Source organism: Seriola dumerili, unplaced genomic scaffold, assembly GCF_002260705.1.
Source record: "Seriola dumerili isolate Sdu_G_001 unplaced genomic scaffold, Sdu_1.0 BDQW01000011.1, whole genome shotgun sequence".
NCBI classification, from domain to species: Eukaryota; Metazoa; Chordata; class Actinopteri; order Carangiformes; family Carangidae; genus Seriola; species Seriola dumerili.
The window spans coordinates 3,057,881-3,077,452 of NW_019174266.1; the positions used below are offsets into that span (position 1 = coordinate 3,057,881).

At 41.0% G+C, this 19,572-nt stretch overlaps 1 protein-coding gene across 1 annotated transcript; it reads left to right on the forward strand.

The window, feature by feature from the left end:
- The first annotated feature begins 1,459 nt into the window (after positions 1–1,459).
- LOC111224865 (sodium/potassium/calcium exchanger 1-like) lies at positions 1,460–18,881 on the forward strand. The gene is made up of 9 exons (XM_022749554.1): positions 1,460–1,548; positions 2,146–3,304; positions 6,075–6,239; positions 7,983–8,091; positions 12,667–12,815; positions 13,937–14,215; positions 15,000–15,089; positions 15,607–15,773; positions 16,911–18,881. Exons 2-9 carry the CDS (start codon positions 2,318–2,320, stop codon positions 17,158–17,160), a joined length of 2,196 nt encoding a protein of 731 aa, XP_022605275.1. The 5' UTR covers positions 1,460–1,548; positions 2,146–2,317; the 3' UTR covers positions 17,161–18,881.
- The last annotated feature ends 691 nt before the right edge of the window (positions 18,882–19,572 follow it).

A 19,572-nucleotide genomic window follows, 5' to 3' on the forward strand; every position in this document is an offset into this window, starting at 1 on the left:
CTGACAGATTGATGATCAGTGCTGTATTGATGGAAAGATGATCAGGATTGATAAATATCCTGATGAGCCGTCCACCCCATGTTCTCATTATTTTAACCACAGTCTGAGCATGAACTCAAAATCTGAGTGGCTTGATTTCTTTCTTCTTTTTTTCTTTCGTTGCTTCCAATGTGTTCACCATTGAGCCTTCACTTTTATTTGTTTATATTTATTTGTGTGTACTGAAGTTGTTGCTTTTAATTTGTTTCCTGTTGATCTTTGTAAGGGTTGTCTCTTGGGGAGCGATGTGCAGCGGACACACAGGTTGATGCAGACACTCTTACATGCCCATTTATTGCATTTTCAAAAGTCTGTAGGCGAATTCAGACCAATGCTGTGTTCAGTTATAACTCACTTATGGTTTCCTGACCAAAAAAAACATTAAATATTGGAATTCCTACGTTGGAGGTGTTTTTTTTATTTCGTTGTTGTTGTTGGATTCCTGTTCCCATTGTGACATCAAAAATGTTTATTTTTCCTGTTTTTGGCATTCATTGGTACAGAGGAGGATTACAATCTCTATGTATTTATTGGCTACTATTATTGCTATTCTTATTAATTTTTTTGATATTATTAGTAAGAGCTGGAGTATTTTAAGCATCCGCACACAGAGAACCTAAGATTCCTTATGTTTCATTTTCTAAACCCCATATGGTTGTTTTTCTTTTACCCCAAGATGCAGAGTAGTTTATAAGAAAACAAAATCCTGCCCATATGAACACTGGCAATCAAACTCTCCATTAAGAGAATCCCTTCCTATAGTGTGCCTCTAATGTAAGTGATGGGACACAAAATCCGGAGTCCTCCTTCAGTGTGAAACTATTAGTCCTAGAAGTTCAGTGTTTTTAATTTGATGGAAACACAAGGAGTCAAAAATATGTTGGTTTTCATAGTCTGATTGTTTCCTCATGTGCTTTCAACAGTTAAAATTTATTAAAGGTTTTATTATTTTCATTTTTTTGTATTTATTTATTTATTGATTCAGCTTAACTGGAGTTGCAGTCCAAACGCTGTTGACTAACCCTGAGCAAAGTCACAAAACTGTCACATTAAATTTCAAAATTGACATGAAAATTAGTTTTCACGCTGCATTTTAAAATCAAATCATAAAATCAATTCTCCACGCTCCTACAAATGAGCTTTTCCCCTGACCACACCCAAAATAACGACCAAACTCCTCCTGTCAGCCCATGAACATGTGGTCATTATTCTGCATGCAACAGGCGCCACGCTCACAGGCGCCTCCGAGGTTTCACCTCAAACCGGCAGCTGCGACCAGCACAGCGCTTTGAATGTTGGTGTATTGATACAGAGTTATGTGTGAAAGGGAAGGTGAGAGGTGTTTGGCTCCTAATCCTCTTAGCAGCATTATGCTGAGCCTCGTTCAAGCCCTGACATGCGGTGCGCCCTTGTAGCTCCCCAAAAACCGGAGTCAGCATCTCTGCGTCCGTTACGCACAGCTGGAGGGACGGTCCGCAGCGGCGAGGGGCCGAGCAGCCGGCGGTACAGGTAAGACCCGCACCACCACTCACTGCACACAGCTTCTTTCTGTTTTTATTGTCCCTTTGTTATAGTTTTTAGCTGCTGGAAGAATATAGATTAACAGTTTGCGTCGACCTTGCGTGATAATCCGCGCTGGTCTCAATCAGTCCACAATTAAACCTCAACGCGCCATTTTCACGCGCAGATGTATGATATCTGATATATATGATATCTTAATGCGCTGCCGGTAGGGTTAATTAATGTTTCATTAATAATCGTTTTGTGCACGCGCATTTCATCACGTTCTTTCCTAGCGCGCGCTCACGCTGTAACACCACATATAATTAGAGGCGAATTAAATGCTTCATTTTGACGGTTTTCTCAGCGTTTGAACATATTTAATGTGTCTTCAATGGACTCGTGTTTTGTGAGAAGCCAAAGCCTGTGTGATTATGTAGCCATAGTAACAGGTGTCTGTCTGCATCCCCATAACCCCCCCCCCCCAAACACACACACTTCTCAGTAGATGTGCCTCTGCCACTATGCAAGCAGAGAGCACATAAAAACAATACACACTTGTTGATGATGATGTGATTTTCAGCTGTGTGTGTTTTCTGTTTTCAGTCCTTCCACAGGTTGAAGCTGCCAGCTGTAAAAGATGAAACACACTGTGTGCACATGTGTGTGTCTCCTCTCTGACAGTGGTGTCTTCTCGCCACACAACGCTGCTGGAACTATCAAGGAATAGCAATGCATCTGACATAGCTTCCTGTTTGGAGTCGAGACCACGAGGGCAATGAACGTGCACTCGCCTCTGAGGAGGAGACTCAGGCGCAGTCGCGTCCTCTTCTTCATCTCAGGTGTGCTGCTGTGTTTTGTCTACACTCTGACTCTGAAAGCCAGGCTGTCAGAGCCGCAAGCCGCCGCGCAGACGGATGACGCTCTCAGAGCAGAGGCGGGTGATGATGATGATGTTGTGGAGGTCAACATTCGGGAGGTGATGGCATCCAATGAGACGGAGGAGGAGGTTGTCCCACCTGAGAGCAGCAAACCTCCTCTGGTGATAACAGTCAACAGGACAGATATCGAACAGTGTATCTACGTAGATCCTCAGCCCCCCAAACCTCTTCCAACTCCATCTCCACCGCCATCAACCACCGCAGCTTCCCCACGTCCCCCGCCCCAGCCCCCTAGCAGGAAGGGTGAGTACCCAGAGGACCTCTTCTCGGTGGAGCAGCGACAACAAGGCTGGGTGTCCCTGCACATCATGGGCATGACCTACATGTTTGTCGCCTTGGCCATCGTCTGCGATGAGTTCTTCGTTCCTGCGCTGGAGGTCATCACCGTCAAGATGGAGATTTCTGACGACGTGGCCGGAGCCACCTTCATGGCAGCTGGAGGCTCTGCCCCTGAGCTCTTCACCTCCCTGATCGGTGTCTTCATCTCCCACAGCAATGTGGGCATCGGCACCATCGTGGGCTCAGCTGTTTTCAACATCCTGTTTGTGATCGGCATGTGTGCCATTTTCTCCCGGGAGATGCTGCACCTGACCTGGTGGCCTCTGTTCCGTGACGTGACCTTCTACATCCTGGACCTTGTCATGCTCATCATCTTCTTCCTGGACAGCGTGATCCTGTGGTGGGAGAGCATCTTGCTGGTGATGGGCTACATCAGCTACGTGAGCTTCATGAAGTTCAACAGCCAGATCGAGCAGGCGGTCAAGACCCAGCTCAACAAGCACATGAGTATCGTCAAGGTGTGGACCGCAGAGGAGCCGGAGAAGGTCAGTTGGTTTCACATTCAGACACGTGGGGAAAAAGTATCTTGTAGATTGAGGAGTGTTTTCACTGAGGTTGTAGAAGACAAACATCTGCCAGTATTTCTATCAGTCATACAGATGTAAACTGCTGCCTCAGGGTCATATTATTAGTTCTAGTTCAAGTGTTTAGTTTCAAGTGTGAATATTTTCTGGTTTTCTTAGTCACTCTGAATATATACCTGAATATCTTTGTCTTTTGTATTGTGAATTGGACAAATCATTTTATCGACCAAAAATCTAATTATTGGTAGATTCATTGATGGTGAAAGTATCATTTGTTGCTATTCTGGTTTAAATCAATATCATAAAGGCATATCTTTCTGTTATTGATATACTTTCCTGTTATTGATATACATCACAGCGTCGCAAGTCATTGCAAAATCAAATGAATTGTTCAATTGATGCTCAGTGCAAGTGACTAATTTTCCATTGTTCTGCAATACACCAACTCTAATTCGGCCCTAGCTTTAAGTGCGAGTCTGATGGTATTGTATGTTTTTTACATACATCTTATTCCTCTGTCACAGAGCTACACACACAGTGAGACACAGTGTTGCACTTTCATCACCACGAATACACACAGTTTATTTTGACTGAGACTCACACACACCGTCCTGCTGCATCAAACACTAGAACACCAAATGTGGATTAATCCACCACTTAAAATAGTCCATGACAAATGTACTATTTGCTCCTATTTGAGTAACATTTCCTATAAAACTACACTGCCTCAGCCTTTCTAATGAAGTATAGTATCTGTGAGCTTCACATCTTCAGTAAGAACCAGTCAGAGTCACACAGAGGGAGTAGGGAAGTCAACAAGTCTTTGGAGATGCACCACATCAGTGGTTTTGGTCTTTCCACGGGATTTATCATGGACAATAGAAAAAGAGAAAGAATAGCACGAGCCTTCTTCTCTAAACTGACCTGAAGTATGAATTAACTCCAGCAGGTGTTGATTTTTAAACCCCCCACAGTAATCAGACATGAGAAACCATGGATACCGACAAAACAGACGACTCTGCAGAGCCGTTGTTACCGGACCAACTTCCATCTCCACACAGTATATTCTCTCTCCTTTCATCTCCTCACAGTTGGGACTGTTGCCTGCTCAGACGCAGTGAAAGAGGGACAGTGATTTGTGGGTCTGAGCAGGTGACAGCCTGTATTTGTGTAAAAATCCTTTGATGATGCTGAACAGAAAGGACTCCAGGTGTCACAGATAGTGTGTCACACCGATGAAGTGATGGAAATGTCACTCTGTTTCTGTGTCACAGCCCTGAAATATCAGCATGGAGACGTCATTTCATTTATATTCAGAAAAAAAAACCTGTAAACAAAGGAATAATGCATTTTTTAAAAGGCGTATTTTTTTTTTAGCGCCATCTGCAGACAAAGCGGCTTTCGTCAGCCGACAGAGAGCAGTTAATGTCCGAGCCTGTGTTTAACATGCACAACTGTGTTTCAGTATTTCAAGTGTCAGCAGCAGATCCTCCAGTTAGCCTGAAGCATGTGTGCAGTCTCTTCAGTCAGCACACTGAGTGAAATGAGACTTGCTGCCACATGAATGGGTCAGAATTACTGGAATTCAAATTAGGCTTTTTTTTTCAGGAATTCATATATTTCAGATAAATATATGTATTTTTTACATTTATAACAATTTTCCACAATCAAACACGTCTTTTTCTCGCCGCTTCTTTTTCCTTGCCTTTTTCTAGAGTATGTTTAGTCTTATCTCTTACCTGTGGACACCTGTTGGAGATACAGGTTATAAGATTCATGCTGCAGAGACAATGGGCTCAAGCAGGAAGTGGCACATACCAGAGATTTGAGAGAGCAAGAGTTTTCTTGTCCTTTAATTTTCTCTTCTGCCCTCATAGCTCATTATTTTGATTATTGATTAATCAATTTTTCTTGATTAATCATTTAATCTATAAAATACAATAGAAACTCTGCAGTCTAAAACCCAAAGCTGTTCAGTTTACAATGATGTTAAACAGAGAAAAGCTTGAAATATTCACAAACCTGGAACCAGGAAATGTTTGATAGTTTTTGGTCCAGAAATGACTTTAATGATTAATCAATTATCAAAATAGTTGCCAATTATTTTTCTGTTGATCAAATGATTGATTAATCAACTAATCATTGTTGCCTTTGTCTGCCTTTCTCCACAGGGGAACAAACACTTGCTTGACTTTGCCTTTATTTGAATGAATAACAAAATCAACTAAACCATAAACAAATATTATAAATACAGATTTTTATTGATTATTTTGGCACGTAAGTAGCTGTGAGGGAAATTCAGCTCCCTCAGGGTCAATGTGAAGAATGGACATACAGTATAGCCTCTGTAATAACACCTGAGATATTCACCTGTCCATCTCCACCATGGTCACATCAGCTCCACCGCCTCCCGTTTTAGTCGTGTTTTATTTTTAGCACGTCAAACCTTTGCTTCTTTGTTAGCACAGTGACAGTGACTCGCTCATTTTGTTTCCCTTAAATCAACATGAAATTCTTCTTTTTACACTTTTCATTTGCCCAAAGAAAAAAAAAGATTTTTGAAGATGGAAATCTGATAAAAAATGTTTGTGTGTGACGGCGAATCTTTTCACAGTGGATCAAACGAAACTCAAGACACACACAAACGTTCGTAAGCTTGTAAATTATAACTTGTGTGTCAGCTGAATTACTGAAGTGCTGCTAACTGATCAGGTTGTCACTGACTTCACAGGACAGTGAAGCTCCACCACCTCCTGCTGCTGCTGCTCCCCCTGCTGCTCCTCCCCCTGCGCCAAAAGCTGAAGAGAAATCCAAACCAGAACCTGAACCGCCCCCGAGCAGCCCTCATCGCAGCAAACCACCGTCAGACTCACAGGACGACAAAGCAAGACTCAGGGTATGAAAAATGGTTTTATCGTTGTTACCTGAGGTTAGACTGCTGTTTGATCTTCTGATGTACAGCAGATATCAGCAGGTTTCAGCTTCAGGCAAACTTTTAAACACCTGCAATGACAAACCGTTCTCTGTGCTCATTTTGATTATTCATCTAATTGCGTAATTATGTTGTTTGTAAATGAATTTCTTGTGTGAAGGTAGAAATGAATCCCAGAGATACTCGTTCAGTGGAGAGTTTTATCAGCTTGTCTGCAAGTAATGAAAAAAGTTATTTTAAGTCTGAGGCTGTAAAATGTCTTGTATAGAGTAGTACAGGTGTTAAATTCACTTTTAGAAGATGGAGTGTGCTGTGATAGAGAGCTGAAGTGAAACCGAAACTTTGAGCGGCGTCTCTCAACAGTATCATCATTCTTTATTCAGTATTTATGTTTGTTTGGTTTTTTTGCAGCCTTTAACAAACACCATTTCCCATAAGCCCTAGATATTTGCAGGTTAATGCTATGTTTACATCATGCGGTTTAAACTCTGTCAGAGTTTACAGACATGGCTGCAAATGCACCATCGCTGGCAGTTACCCCAAGATAAAACCCAGTGTTTACACTCATATAACTGAAACAGCATCATTTTAAAGCAGCAACACGACAAAGAAGCTAATTTACAAGGTTAGCACTTGGGCTAACCACATTGGAATATGGCGTGAAAACTCCCAATTCAGAATAAGGGTTGTTTTTCCTGTTTTATTTCATTCTGTTGACAGAAGGTGAGCGAGTCGGTCGTTGGTAGTTCACACAAATCAGCAGCATAGAGAAGTGTGTGAGCGTGATGTAGAAGTTATCAGACTAGAATTAAAAATTGCTTTTGACACGAGAGTTGGTGAGTTTTAAGGATATGGGTTTGATCTGCTAGTTTTGTAGTTTTTTGGGGTGTTTTTTTGTAGGAGCTGTAGTTTTTCTGTGCTCACCTGTCTGAACTAAATCCAGCCTCTCTGCTCGTTCATTCTCACTGCAAAATATAATCAGTCACCTCAGCCTCCCAGGTCTCACTCCTCCAACTGTTCAAACACTGAGGCGATGAGCTGCAGCCACAACAAGGATCATCAGAAACACACCTCACTGACTGCAGAAGTGAACGTAGTCACAGCTAAAGGATCCACCGTCAGCATCTAGCATTTAGTCAGACCCAGCATGCACCTGTTGGTCGCGCCGCATGGCAGGTGTGTTTGATTTGAGACACTCGCCCATGGTCGCCGGGCGGTGCCTTAAATCAGCAGCTTCTTTTCTGCTGCTGCGGCTGATTTGACTCTTTTCATTTGTTGCGTTCTCACACAGTGATTCATAACTTCATCATGCAGCTTTTATTTTTACTTTGACTTTAAATGTAGTAAAATCAAATATTAGAGTAAAAAAAATACTGAAAGATGAAGGATAATAACTGATTTTTAAAAAAGACACACAAAAGAAACTGACTTTGTTACAGTAACAAGAGTAAATATAACTTGTTACTTAAACCCCTGCAACTCTCAAAGCTGTCTGTTTCCTTTCCATTTATTTATACTTTATTTCTAAGTTGGTCTGGTCCGGTTATTAATCCCAACAAAATGCAAAATGAAATGTGTTTCAATACTGTTTCAGACATGAGCGTTGAGTTTTTAGCGTTTAATTGTCAAATTGAAACGAAAAGTACTATCGGTCCTGAAATGTTACCTTGAAGTTTCATTTCTGAATATGTGTCCTCTGACTTGCAGGTACGCCCTGTCCTGCAGCGAGGCGGCAGCTCGGCCTCTCTCCACAACACGTCGCTACGGAGCACCATCTTCCAGCTGATGATCCACACACTGGACCCTCTGGGAGAAGGTAACAACGCAGAGCCGACAACGGCTTCTGCAGTGACGAGATAAAGTCTGCAGCCTGGTGGTGGAGGTGGATGTTGAAATGTATAAAGTCCCTGTGAAATTTAAAAGGTCACAGATAGAAGGTAACAGTTGTGGTGAATTTCATTTTCTTAAATGTTGTTTTTGCACCTCAAGGCAACATTATAAAACAACAAAATACTGTATGTCTGAATGTCTTGCATCAAATATACCATTTAATATACAATGAAATTCCCCTAAAAGTAAAAAGTAAAAAACCTAACAGCTTTGTATTTGTACAAATTAATTTACCTTTTAACCTTTGGAGAACATGTTGAGACTTTGGATATTATTTAATCACAACAATTGGTAAATGACTTTAACGTTATAACATCAGACTGTTCTGTCTCTGCCGTCTACCTTGACTAGATACTGGGCTGTTGATGAGGGCTTCCACCGTCCTGGAAAACCTGGAAACTTTTAGACCAGTTTGACCAGTCCTGGAAAACACATGGAAAATGAAGGATATTTTCCTGAAAAACATAATGGGACACTCAATCCCTGTTAATCTAGTCCAGATTTGACAAGTTTAACTTTAGTGGTTTTTGCCAAATCTGAAAATGGTTTTCAAACAGTGTGAAAGCGTTAATTAACTTTTAAAAAATGGAGAAACTGTTGTGTTGATGGTTATATTGTTGCTGGTGTTGCAGCTCCATCAAGTCTGTCCAGCAGCCTCCAGTCATGAGTAACAGTTAACAAATGCATTACATATCTGCTTTTCAACTACATTACACTGTATTATGAACATTTAGATGTTTATATACCATTAGCTGACATTAAAGCTCTTGAAACGTTACTGAAAGATTAATGAGTTATCTTTCTGTCAGCTAATGTTCCAGCTCTGGGATGCAGTGAAGCCGGCAGTGACTAAGCTCTGTGCTGCTTCGCCCCCCCCCCGTCCCTTCCTGTAAGTCAGGGCTAGCGTGATGAACCGCAGCGACCTTCAGCACGTCCTCGAACTCACCAGGTTGCTGTTCCTCGCTCTCGCAGCGCTCGACCACAGCTGATCCTTAATCAGCTTTTCAATGTAGGCTAATAAAAGCTGGATAAGAGCCAGCGTGCTAGCAGACCAAGCTCTTTATCTCCATGGAACTAGTGTAGCGGTGGGCCCTGGAGCCGAGACCCAGACCGGCCTCATGCAGCTGGATTGAATGTTAAGTGTCAGCATCTTGAATGAAGCCTCCAGATAATTACACCTCTGTTGTTTTCCAGTTACATAAATTCAGTTGTGCAGCCACAGAGTACGAAGGAATCAGTAGATATCTGACAGAAGGGGAGAAGGAAGTCTGTGGTGCACCCAGGATTTGTGGATCTAGGTTTGCAGATCAGTTTTAATTTCAGTTTTAGTACCACTTTCTAGTAGAGTACCCTTTGTAGGGGGCTCATAAGTTGTAATTTATGGATTTATTAATGGTTAATAAGTAATTTAATAATCTTTTATTAAATCTTCAAAAGAACGACTTTGGGTAACCAGGTCTTCTCTGTCCCTGTAGCCTTTTAGTTCATCATGGTGAAGCTTCTATTGAGCTGCACGGCATCTGCACCAGAATTCATTTCACTAACAACCAGGGCGACATGCAAAATAATCATACTGCAATTATTTTGGCAGATATCGTTTTTGCATTTCATTTTCCAAACCAACATCTTTCCTTTATGTCTGGAGAAAATGATTTGTAGGCCGGGACATCTCTGTAGCACCACAACGAGTATGGTGCTAACAATGCACAACAGTGTTGTGACACATCTTACTTTTTGCAGCTCCTGCGATTTGGATATTGCACTTGCTCGTATTGCGATTTTGATTATATTTTGAATAATTGTGCAGCCCTACTAACAACCTATTAACATCCAGGTGCATTCTCCAGGTTTGTTGAAAGGTGTTAAGGGATAATGTGGAAGTTATGGAACCAGATGGGTTGAAGGAAAACAACATAAATTCATCACAAAATACTGACAAACCACAGGCGGCATTCAACAGCACAGACTGAGGTCTGTCAGTTTGAGTCGAACTGAAACTTGTTACACCGACTGAGATCGTGTTGCAGCACGAGCAACACTGAAATGTAGATGATGCAATAATATAAAAATTGAATAAAACCCAGAATTAAAATCGTTGCTGTTGGTTTCCATCCTAGAGGCAGCCCTTAGAGGCGCTCTTAAAACCCCCGGCCCAAGGAAAGCCAGACGAGGTAAGAGCGGGCAACAAGATGTCGCCTCCCTGTTGTTCCCTGTCGTGTGTTGTTGTGATTGTACAGTCTAAACCGCGCTGCGTTCACGTGCAACCCTGACAGTCGTTTAAACCAAAAGACAACAGAGAACAGCCTTTCCCACTTGATTAGTGTTCAGGTATTCACTCTGATGTGTCTCTCAATCAGAGACGTCCTTTAACGGTGATGTCAGAGGGGAGGGGTCAGTGCAGAGGAAAGGTAAGACATGTTTGTGTCATATCTGTTTCCCAGTCTGTTGTCATGGTGATGCTCAGTCCAGTTTGCTTCTGTCTCAGAAATGCTTCTGAACTGATTTTGGATGGTTGCATGTTTATTTGAGATGGTGGTTTCATGTTTGCGTGTTTGTATCCAGTTGTTTCTGTGTGGTTGTGAAGATCACTGACCTTTTTCACACACTGGCTGTTTGGAAAACTCTGGTAAAAATCACTGGATTCATTCTCAGTTTGTGCAACTCGTCGGTAAAAATGTGGTTGTTTTCCAAACGAGTCTCCAAGAAGGATTCAAGTGCATCCTTCCTTATGATTGTTTTACTTGTTGTATTTATTAGTACAATCTAAAATACAGGGCAAATAGAGAGAAGAACTGAACACTGCTTTGTTTCCCTTCCATATTCATCAATAAAAACTGAAATGTTAGCTTTGTCATGTTGAAACAGATGTATTTGAAGATAATAGTCCACAATTATTTACAGAAATGTGTGTGTGTATATATATATATATATGTATATATTTAGTCTTCACACAAATTGTCATTCCCCTCAGAGGAAAAAATAGAAACACTGAATACAAGAATCTGGAGCGATGCAGGGTTGTATTTTAGCATAGATTTGGGTGTGGTTTTTCTTTGGGGGGCGAGTTACTGAGTTACTCTGTGCCAGTGTCTTACCAAATGGCCAGTGTGTGGATATAAGGTCAAAGGCATGCTGACTCAGTGGCGCTCAGTGGAAGACGTTCAGTATATCTCAGGTCTCACATGTAATGTATGAGCCGTCCTTCTCTTAATTTCAGCAAAGAACAAAGTTAAGCCTCTGAACATCCCGGTCACGGGCAAATTACAGAGCAAGTCACAGCAGCGACACGCTGAAGGTGAGTTTAACACCTTAACTTACAAGGTACAATCTGACATTTTAATAAAAGCTTCACAATCAGCTTCACAAGTGCGTTAGCCTAGCTTAGCACAGAGACTGGAAGCAGGTGGAAACTATGACTGATTGGTGGCATTTTTGGATCATATAGTAAGATATTTTATTCAAAAATTTCTGCACTGGAGATGCAGCATCCATAAGAGGCTGGTTGTCTTCCTGTGGATGGTCGGAGATGATTTGGGGTTGAAGGAGGTTGCTCTCCACAATCAGCAGAGCCTCTCAGTCTGTGTGTTCGTGCGTCACAGTGTGGAGTAATGAGGTGCTTCAGAGTCTGAGGTGCAGAGCAAAGTGAGGCTGCGGGGCGTCTGGAGAGGCCTCAACGAGCCCGGACCAATCAGCCCGAGGATTAACATGCAGATGGGACACTGTGTGTGTGTGTGTGTGTGTGTGTGTGTGTGTGTGTGTGTGTGTGTGTGTGTGTGTGTTTGTTGTGTGTGTGTGTGTGTGTGTGTGTGTGTGTGTGTGTGTGTGTGTGTGAATCGCTTTTCCTCCATGTCTGAAGCATGTTTATCTCCAAACACTTCAATCTCTCCCACTGGCTCTTCATAGCAGCCCACACAGCATAATAAGTCCGTCAGCTTTTCATTACAATTTCGATTTGTTTAGTGTCAAAGTGTAAAATAAACAACAGTTCTGTTAAAAAAAACAATGAGGTTAGTGCTAAAACTGTGTGTGAGCAGAATTTAGAGCAGTTTAAAGGAACCTGTTTGATAGTAACGATTTATAAGGATTTACTGGTGAATTAATGACTGCATTATTAAAGAAGAAAGAGAATAAAAATAAACTTAAAGTTGTGAGTGTTAACTTGGCTATATACATATATGAATGTAATAGAGAACAAACATCAGAGACAGAATGAGGAGGTTAAACAGCAGCCAGCACTCTAATAAAAGATTGTTAAAGTAAACGAGAGACCCCGAAAGCATCAAAAAACAATGAATAAATGATATTTTAAAAATAAACATCAATAAGTCAATGAAAGCTTCAAATCAGTAAATGGTCGACTGGAGCTGATGTAGTTCCCTGTTTTAGTTTTAGTCAGAAACCGTTTGAACTTTGATCAGTGAGTAGATGAACAAGTTTATTCGAGCGTTGTTCAAACTCAAACAGGCTCTCATCGCTCTGTGTCTTCCCGCTCTTTCTCCAGATGGTGATCAGAAGCCAAAGTCCGAGCAGGCCGCTGCTGCTGATCCACCAGGGGGCGCTGCAGCCGAGCCGTCCACCTCACAGCCTCCAAAGACAGAGGAGACCACTGAGAAGACGTCGGACCAGCCGGACCAGCCGGACGAGTCCAAGGTACGATGATTTCTCTGCCCTCTCCTGATAAACAGCGGGGACAGACATGGACCCTTTTAAACTTTTGATACCTCCATTATCACACCTGTATTTCTCAACATACTTTAATAACTGTGTTTCACATCATTTCCATCAGTTTTTCATCTCAAGACCAAAGTGCAAACCGTGTTTCTCGGACCCCTACACATGTACATAATCTGTAATGACTTCATGCTCCCACACTACGACCTGGCTTGTTGGTCATCGAAGGATAAGATTGCATTGAAATCAAATGATCAAATTTTATTTACCACAAACAACAAATTATACAAATTAATATGTGTCATAGGGACGTAACTAAATATGAAGAGTTAAGGCCCTCTGAACACAACATCCATATTTGTGTGTTAAAATTGTTGTTTCCTAATCTATAGAATCAGACTTTTTCTTCTGTTTCCCCAGGAAATAAACAAAAAATAAACCAACTTTATTTTCATCCGTGCATCCTTCCATTACTTGCACAACTTCCAGTTTTTAAAGGAAAATGATGACGCACGGCTGAATGAGGTTCTATATGGACCAGGCTCGAGCGCCGCAGTCCTGGGGCGGTTTCACAAAGACATATAACAAATAGTTCAGTTCAATACTTCAGATAAACGTTTGAATTCATCTGTTGCACAAAGCAGTTTAGTTCTTGACTTTTTTTTAAGACAGACTGTGGTACAATGAATTCTGGGGAAATTAAGATGTTTTTTTTTCAAAATAAAAGAAATGGCCGACCGAGGTACTGCATCCAACCACTCAGCTCCTTTTACCCTCAGCAGAAAATGTTTGTTTTACTTTGAAATTCAGTGAAGAGTGAAACAATGAAAAAAATCTGAGTATCAAAAATTTGATTTCTAAAAACTCTTTCCCCTTTTCATTTGTCTCTCCAGAACAATGTTAACAAACCACAAATAATGAACCATATTTTCCTGTTTTTTTTCTTTGGTCAGTGCAGGTGTCATTGGCTGTTACCATGGTAACATTGGTCTAAGGCCTGAGTTAGTCTGGGGGTTAGGTGTCTAATGTTTTTGGCTTAAATTGAGTCAGTCTTTATTTTTGCGACTGTCTGTTTCACTCGTGTGTTTCCTCTCCCGCAGGCGGCAGCAGCAGCAGATGGAGGATCCGACGGCTCAGGGGGCAGCGATGAAGACGAGAGCGATGGCGAGGAAAGCAGCGACTCTGGTGAGGGTGAAGGCGATAACGATGAGGATGATGATGACGGAAACAAGGAGGAAGAGGAGAAGGAGGAAGCAGAGGAGGAGAATGAGCCGTTGTCTTTGGAGTGGCCGGAAACCAGACGGAAGCAGGCGACCTACCTGTTCCTGCTGCCCATCGTGTTCCCGCTGTGGCTCACGCTGCCCGACGTCCGCAACCTGGTGAGTACGAACGGCCCTCAGAGACACTGTTAAACCTTCACTCTGCTGTCATGGAAACAGCAGCAGTCATTAGACCAGTGCAGGTGTTCAGCTGGATCCAGGTGGTTCCACTCGGGTTGAAACTACAACTGGTGTGAAACCGGTTTATTCCCAGTAGCTTTAATAAGAAAAATGTCTGTTACAAGGTTCATTTCACCCAAATAAATGGTTAAATTTTCATTATCAATTAATCTGCTGATATCATCATTGAATGTTTTTTTTTTTTTTGTAGTAAATTATCACATGTGAGAACCATAAATTATCAAATATGGCATTTATAATATTAGTTTTCTGTTAATCAATTAGAGCTGCACAACACAAAAATGATGATTGAATGATTTGATAATCAAATAATCATTTTAGTCTTTTTACAAGCAAAAATGTCAAATATTTGTCAAACGTCCAACTCAAAGAGGAGGATTTGATGCTTTTTGTGGAAAATGATGATTAAGTGAAGATCTTTGGAGTTTTACCTGTTGGTCTTCAGACATTTGAAGATGTCAATTTGGTCTGTTAGAAATTATACAATGTCATTATAACAGAATTTTATGGATAAACCATTATAAGATAGTAAAATATATTATATCTATTATAAGAACATTATTGTCCACAATGTGAATAAGTGTGTATAATAATTAGCACTCTTTACACATCTGGATCCAAATCTGTTTCCAGATGTTTACATGTCAAGTCTGTAACAGTTTTTTTCTGAACATCTGATGTGATCTTCTTTTATATTTTCCAGGCGTCCAGGAGATATTTTGTCATGACGTTTATCGGCTCCATCCTGTGGATCGGAGTTTTCTCCTACTTGATGGTGTGGTGGGCTCATCAGGTCGGTTCACACGTCACACTTTTAAAAACAGCACCAGTCGTATACAACTCCTGCACTTAAAGGAGAAAATTCAACAGTTTGGGAAATTTACTTTATTTTCTTTAGTATTTGTACAATTAATGTGGAGCTACAGGCAGAGACGAGTTAGCCTAGCTTAGCATAAAGACTGGAAATGGGGAAATCTGCCCACCAGCAGCTCTAAAGCCACTAATTAAGACGTTATATTTTGTTTGTGTTTAAAAATGGACGTTGTAGTTTTATGGAGTCTGCAAACTCAGAGTGGCTATCTATGGACAAATTTAAGATTGAATGATTTTTTTAAAAATGGATTTAACTCACTTATGAATATTCAGAATAAACAGCAATGAATTCATGTGTTGCTTTAAAGTCACACTGAGGACGTGGCCGTGTGTCTCTGATTCTGTCTTTCTGAGTTCTGAAATGTCTGATGTCATGATTTACCAGTTGAACGCTTTTGGTCGAACTGACACCTGTCTTCATCTTTTCCTGTGCGCAGGTGGGTGAGACCGTCGGCATCTCAGAGGAAATCATGGGCCTGACCATCCTGGCGGCCGGGACGTCCATCCCTGACCTGATCACCAGTGTGATCGTGGCCCGGAAAGGTCTGGGGGACATGGCGGTGTCCAGCTCAGTGGGCAGTAACATCTTTGACATCACTGTAGGGTGAGTGACCGGAGAACCCTTTCTCTACCAAATATAATGGAATGAAAAACACTTGAGGGAATCACCTGTACCTTTCTACAGCAGCTCACATGGCAAATTCAGTGTAACGTTCACAGTCATGTTATACTCAGCATTCCCCCACTCCTGATCATACGGAGAGGCAAGTGAACTTTTTTTTTCTTGCACCTGGGAGAAGTTGCAGGAAGAAGCATAAAAGTTTAAAATAAAAAATAAATCAAAAAATGAATATAATAAGTTAAATAAGTCAATAAATATAATGGAATTTGTGAAACCCACTGTACACTACTCATTACATGGGCTTTGTAGCTGACTTCCTAAAGCGTCTCTTGCACAAAGACCTTGCTGATTAAAATATATTTCATGCCAAAAGAAAGATGTGACAGTAATGTTACATAACTGGGTAACACATAATGTATGTACCTTGTGTTTACAGTACATGGAGAAATTAAAAATCACCTGGAAAAAACATGAGTGCGTTTAGTCTCATTTAGTCTGGTGTAGTGGTGCAGTTCAGCCTCTTTTACTTTACTTGCCTCTCAGGGTTTTCCTTATGATATGATGATGATGTGCTACCTTCAACAAAACTCAACACTTCCTGATGTTTTTCCTTTCACATTAAAAGCCTAAAGGCTGAGAGAATTTTAATGCAGAAATTCTGGAGGAAGTGTTTAGTTTTAATGTTTTTCGTGGGAAAAGTCACCTGACGTGACTCTTGGTGTGCTGACAGAATTATTGCTGTGAAAATGGACAATATACTGAATATTTCAAGACAACAGGAAAACACTGATTTAAGTTCCCACTTTCTATGTTCAAAAACTATGGAAGTGGTTGAATTTCCTGCTTAACTTTAGTTCTCAGCTGCATTCGAAAAGGTTTGTTAGGTTGTTTTTTTTCTCTTTGTTCGTTTCAAACTGACCTGAAATATGTATTTATGAACTACTTCTCACCTCCCAGCTGCATATTTACTACATAATATTGTAATATTTTCCTTTGAAATGTAGTAGAGAAGTATAGGAAACATGAAATAGACTGACCCATATTCACTCTCCTAAGATGCACTGGTCTGTAAACTGTATATGAACTTGACAGAAACACATCTATCCTCTCTGGTTCCAGCCTGCCGGTCCCCTGGCTCATTTACACTCTGCTGAACAACGGCAAGCCGGTAACCGTCAGCTCCAATGGCTTGTTCTGCGCCATCGTGCTGCTCTTCCTCATGCTCATCTTCGTCATCGTTTCAATCGCTGCCTGTCGCTGGAAGATGAGCCGAATGTTGGGCCTCACCATGTTCGTACTGTACTTTGTGTTCCTCGTCCTCAGCGTCCTGCTGGAGGATCGCGTCCTCGTCTGCCCGGTCTCAATCTGAGCTGAACGAGGGGCCGAGGCGGAGAGCGAACAGCGCCGGCTGTACATGACTTAGTACGTCCAGACAGGATCTGTACTGTACGTAGGATGTGTTAGATATTACCAAGCCCGACATCAAAAGGCTGACCTGGATCAGAATAGACACAGAGTAGAAACACATAACTAAACGAGCAGTGATGTGAAAGGAAAAATCCACCCTCAGCACAGCTTCACACAACTAGTCTGTGATCTTTATAATTTTCCAGCAGCTACTTTGTGGTAACTTTGTGTCATATTCTATAACTACAAGCATTATAAATGTGCACGTACAAACTATTGACTTTCTACTATACAGGGAGGAGTGAACGAGGAAAGGATTTTGGACACTGTCCTGGTGTGCATAATTATCCAGAATGCATTTCTGCCGAGAGGGGGTCTGAACTGTGTCGCGTGCACAGAGGTGATGAGTCTTGATGAGAAAAATGTGCTTATTCTCATTCACTTTATCAGGAAATTCTAAATATGCAGACGTTGGTTTCAGGCTCAAATCCTCGTCACCACATTATTTCACTCTGTCTGATGTGCACCTGTTGTTTTCTATGTAAGCCTTTTTACACGGCTCAGCAGCTGCTACCAGAGTCGGGGCGGTGAACATACGTAATAGGCCTTGGAGTTACTTAAGAGAATTTGGCTTGAACCAAACTTTCAAATCCAAGAAAACACATACAAACTAAATTTGAGCAGAAACAGCAGTTTTACATATATCACGTATCAAATCGATATGAATTTTGTTGGAAAAATCACCTGTATTATCATCCTGCATGAGCAAGACTCTATGTGATTATGTTTAGGGTGCAAAAGAAAATGAAGTGTTCCTCCTTAATTTTACTAAAATGTAACTTGCACCCGCAGTGAATTTGTCTTTGTCCTGTACCCGGGTGTGTGTGAACTTGTCCTTACAACTTTTCTACAATTCATTTCTCCTTATAAGACTTTTGAATTTGGGTGTAAAATCACAGCTGTAGAGGAAACCCCTGCTTTTTGATTTTGGGGATTTCTGGCACAAAAACACAAACTGTTGTTTCAGATTGATGAGACATTTTCTAACTTCATTGTAGCTGCTGGAAATATGTGGACACGACCTCACTTCGTCTGTAGCTGGTCAGAAAATATAAATATACACCAAACAATAAAATGGTATCACAGATGCAAAATACAACACATCTCCACTGACTGTTTCAGTTAGCAGTGTCTAACTGTCGTTGGATTTTTCCTTTTCATATTGTGAGCATAATGCTTCTGGAGCATCCCTGAGGTGACTTTATTAGATTAATTAAATACATGATTTCCGTTCCCGCAGTGACAGTGCAGATTCACTGTGCAGTGATTTAAAATCAGTGGATGCAACTTCAGTTTTGTATGTTCAGTATTTTATGAACTGTATCCCTAAAACTCTTGTTCCGTATTCAACCATTCAAACTAGTGTTTGTTCATGTTCAGTGTGTAAAAGAGAGTTTTTGTGTGAAACAGTACTTTGTTGCGTCGACATAACTGTGGTGGAGAGAAACAGTGATTTGTATGTGTGTCAGGTAAACGTGTATCAGACAGGTGTCACATTGTCAGCTGTTAGTGTCTCGTTAAATGCTCTTGTTGGATTGAAGTGGATGCAAACGTGTATTATTGATAGGAAAACTGTCAATATTTCAGATTAAAATTCCTTGCTGCAATAAATTATTTTTTTAACAGTGAACTGGACTTCTGTGGTTATTTACATCACAAAATAAAAAGTTGACTTACTATGACATTTTTTATGCTTTCTATACTATGAAGATGACTTTAATGCCTTACTATACTATGACTTATTATGCCTTACTATGCTATGTTGTCTTCATGACTTTTTATTCCTTACTATAATATGATGTTTTTATACCTCACCATACTACGTTGTATTAATGACTTTTTTTGCCTTACTATACTATTATGTTTTTGGGACGTTTTTATGCCTTCGTATACTATGATATTTTGAGAACTTTCTATGCCTTACTATTCTATGTCGTATTAATGCGTTTTTATGCCTTACTGTACTACAGTGTTTTTATCCTTACCATACTATGCCAAACTATACTATGACCTATTTATACCTTATATATATATACTATGTGTCACAGCCTGGCTCAACGGCTGGAAAACCAGAAAGGAAAGACAATACGAGTTGGCATATAAGGTTCACATAATTTATGAACAAAAGGCAAATGAGGTTTAGTTAATATTCACCGTCTACACCAACAGCCAGAGCGTGAACAGAGAGGGCAGCCAGAGAGAGAGAGAGAGACCGACAGGACTGAATGGGTCTCCTTTACGGTTCACAGAGGGCCCAGGTGTAGCACATCAGGCTGACCCTGAGCCCTGCATTCAGCTCCTGAAGAGGGAAAAC

What these genes read in the sequence shown, in the direction of transcription:
- LOC111224865 (XM_022749554.1), top strand. Translation starts at nt 2,318, where the DNA reads ATGAACGTGCACTCGCCTCTGAGGAGGAGACTCAGGCGCAGTCGCGTC. An exon ending in ACTGGACCCTCTGGGAGAAG is followed by an intron (nt 8,092 to 12,666) that starts GTAACAACGCAG and finishes CTCTTTCTCCAG; the next exon opens with ATGGTGATCAGAAGCCAAAG. An exon ending in TGGTGTGGTGGGCTCATCAG is followed by an intron (nt 15,090 to 15,606) that starts GTCGGTTCACAC and finishes TCCTGTGCGCAG; the next exon opens with GTGGGTGAGACCGTCGGCAT.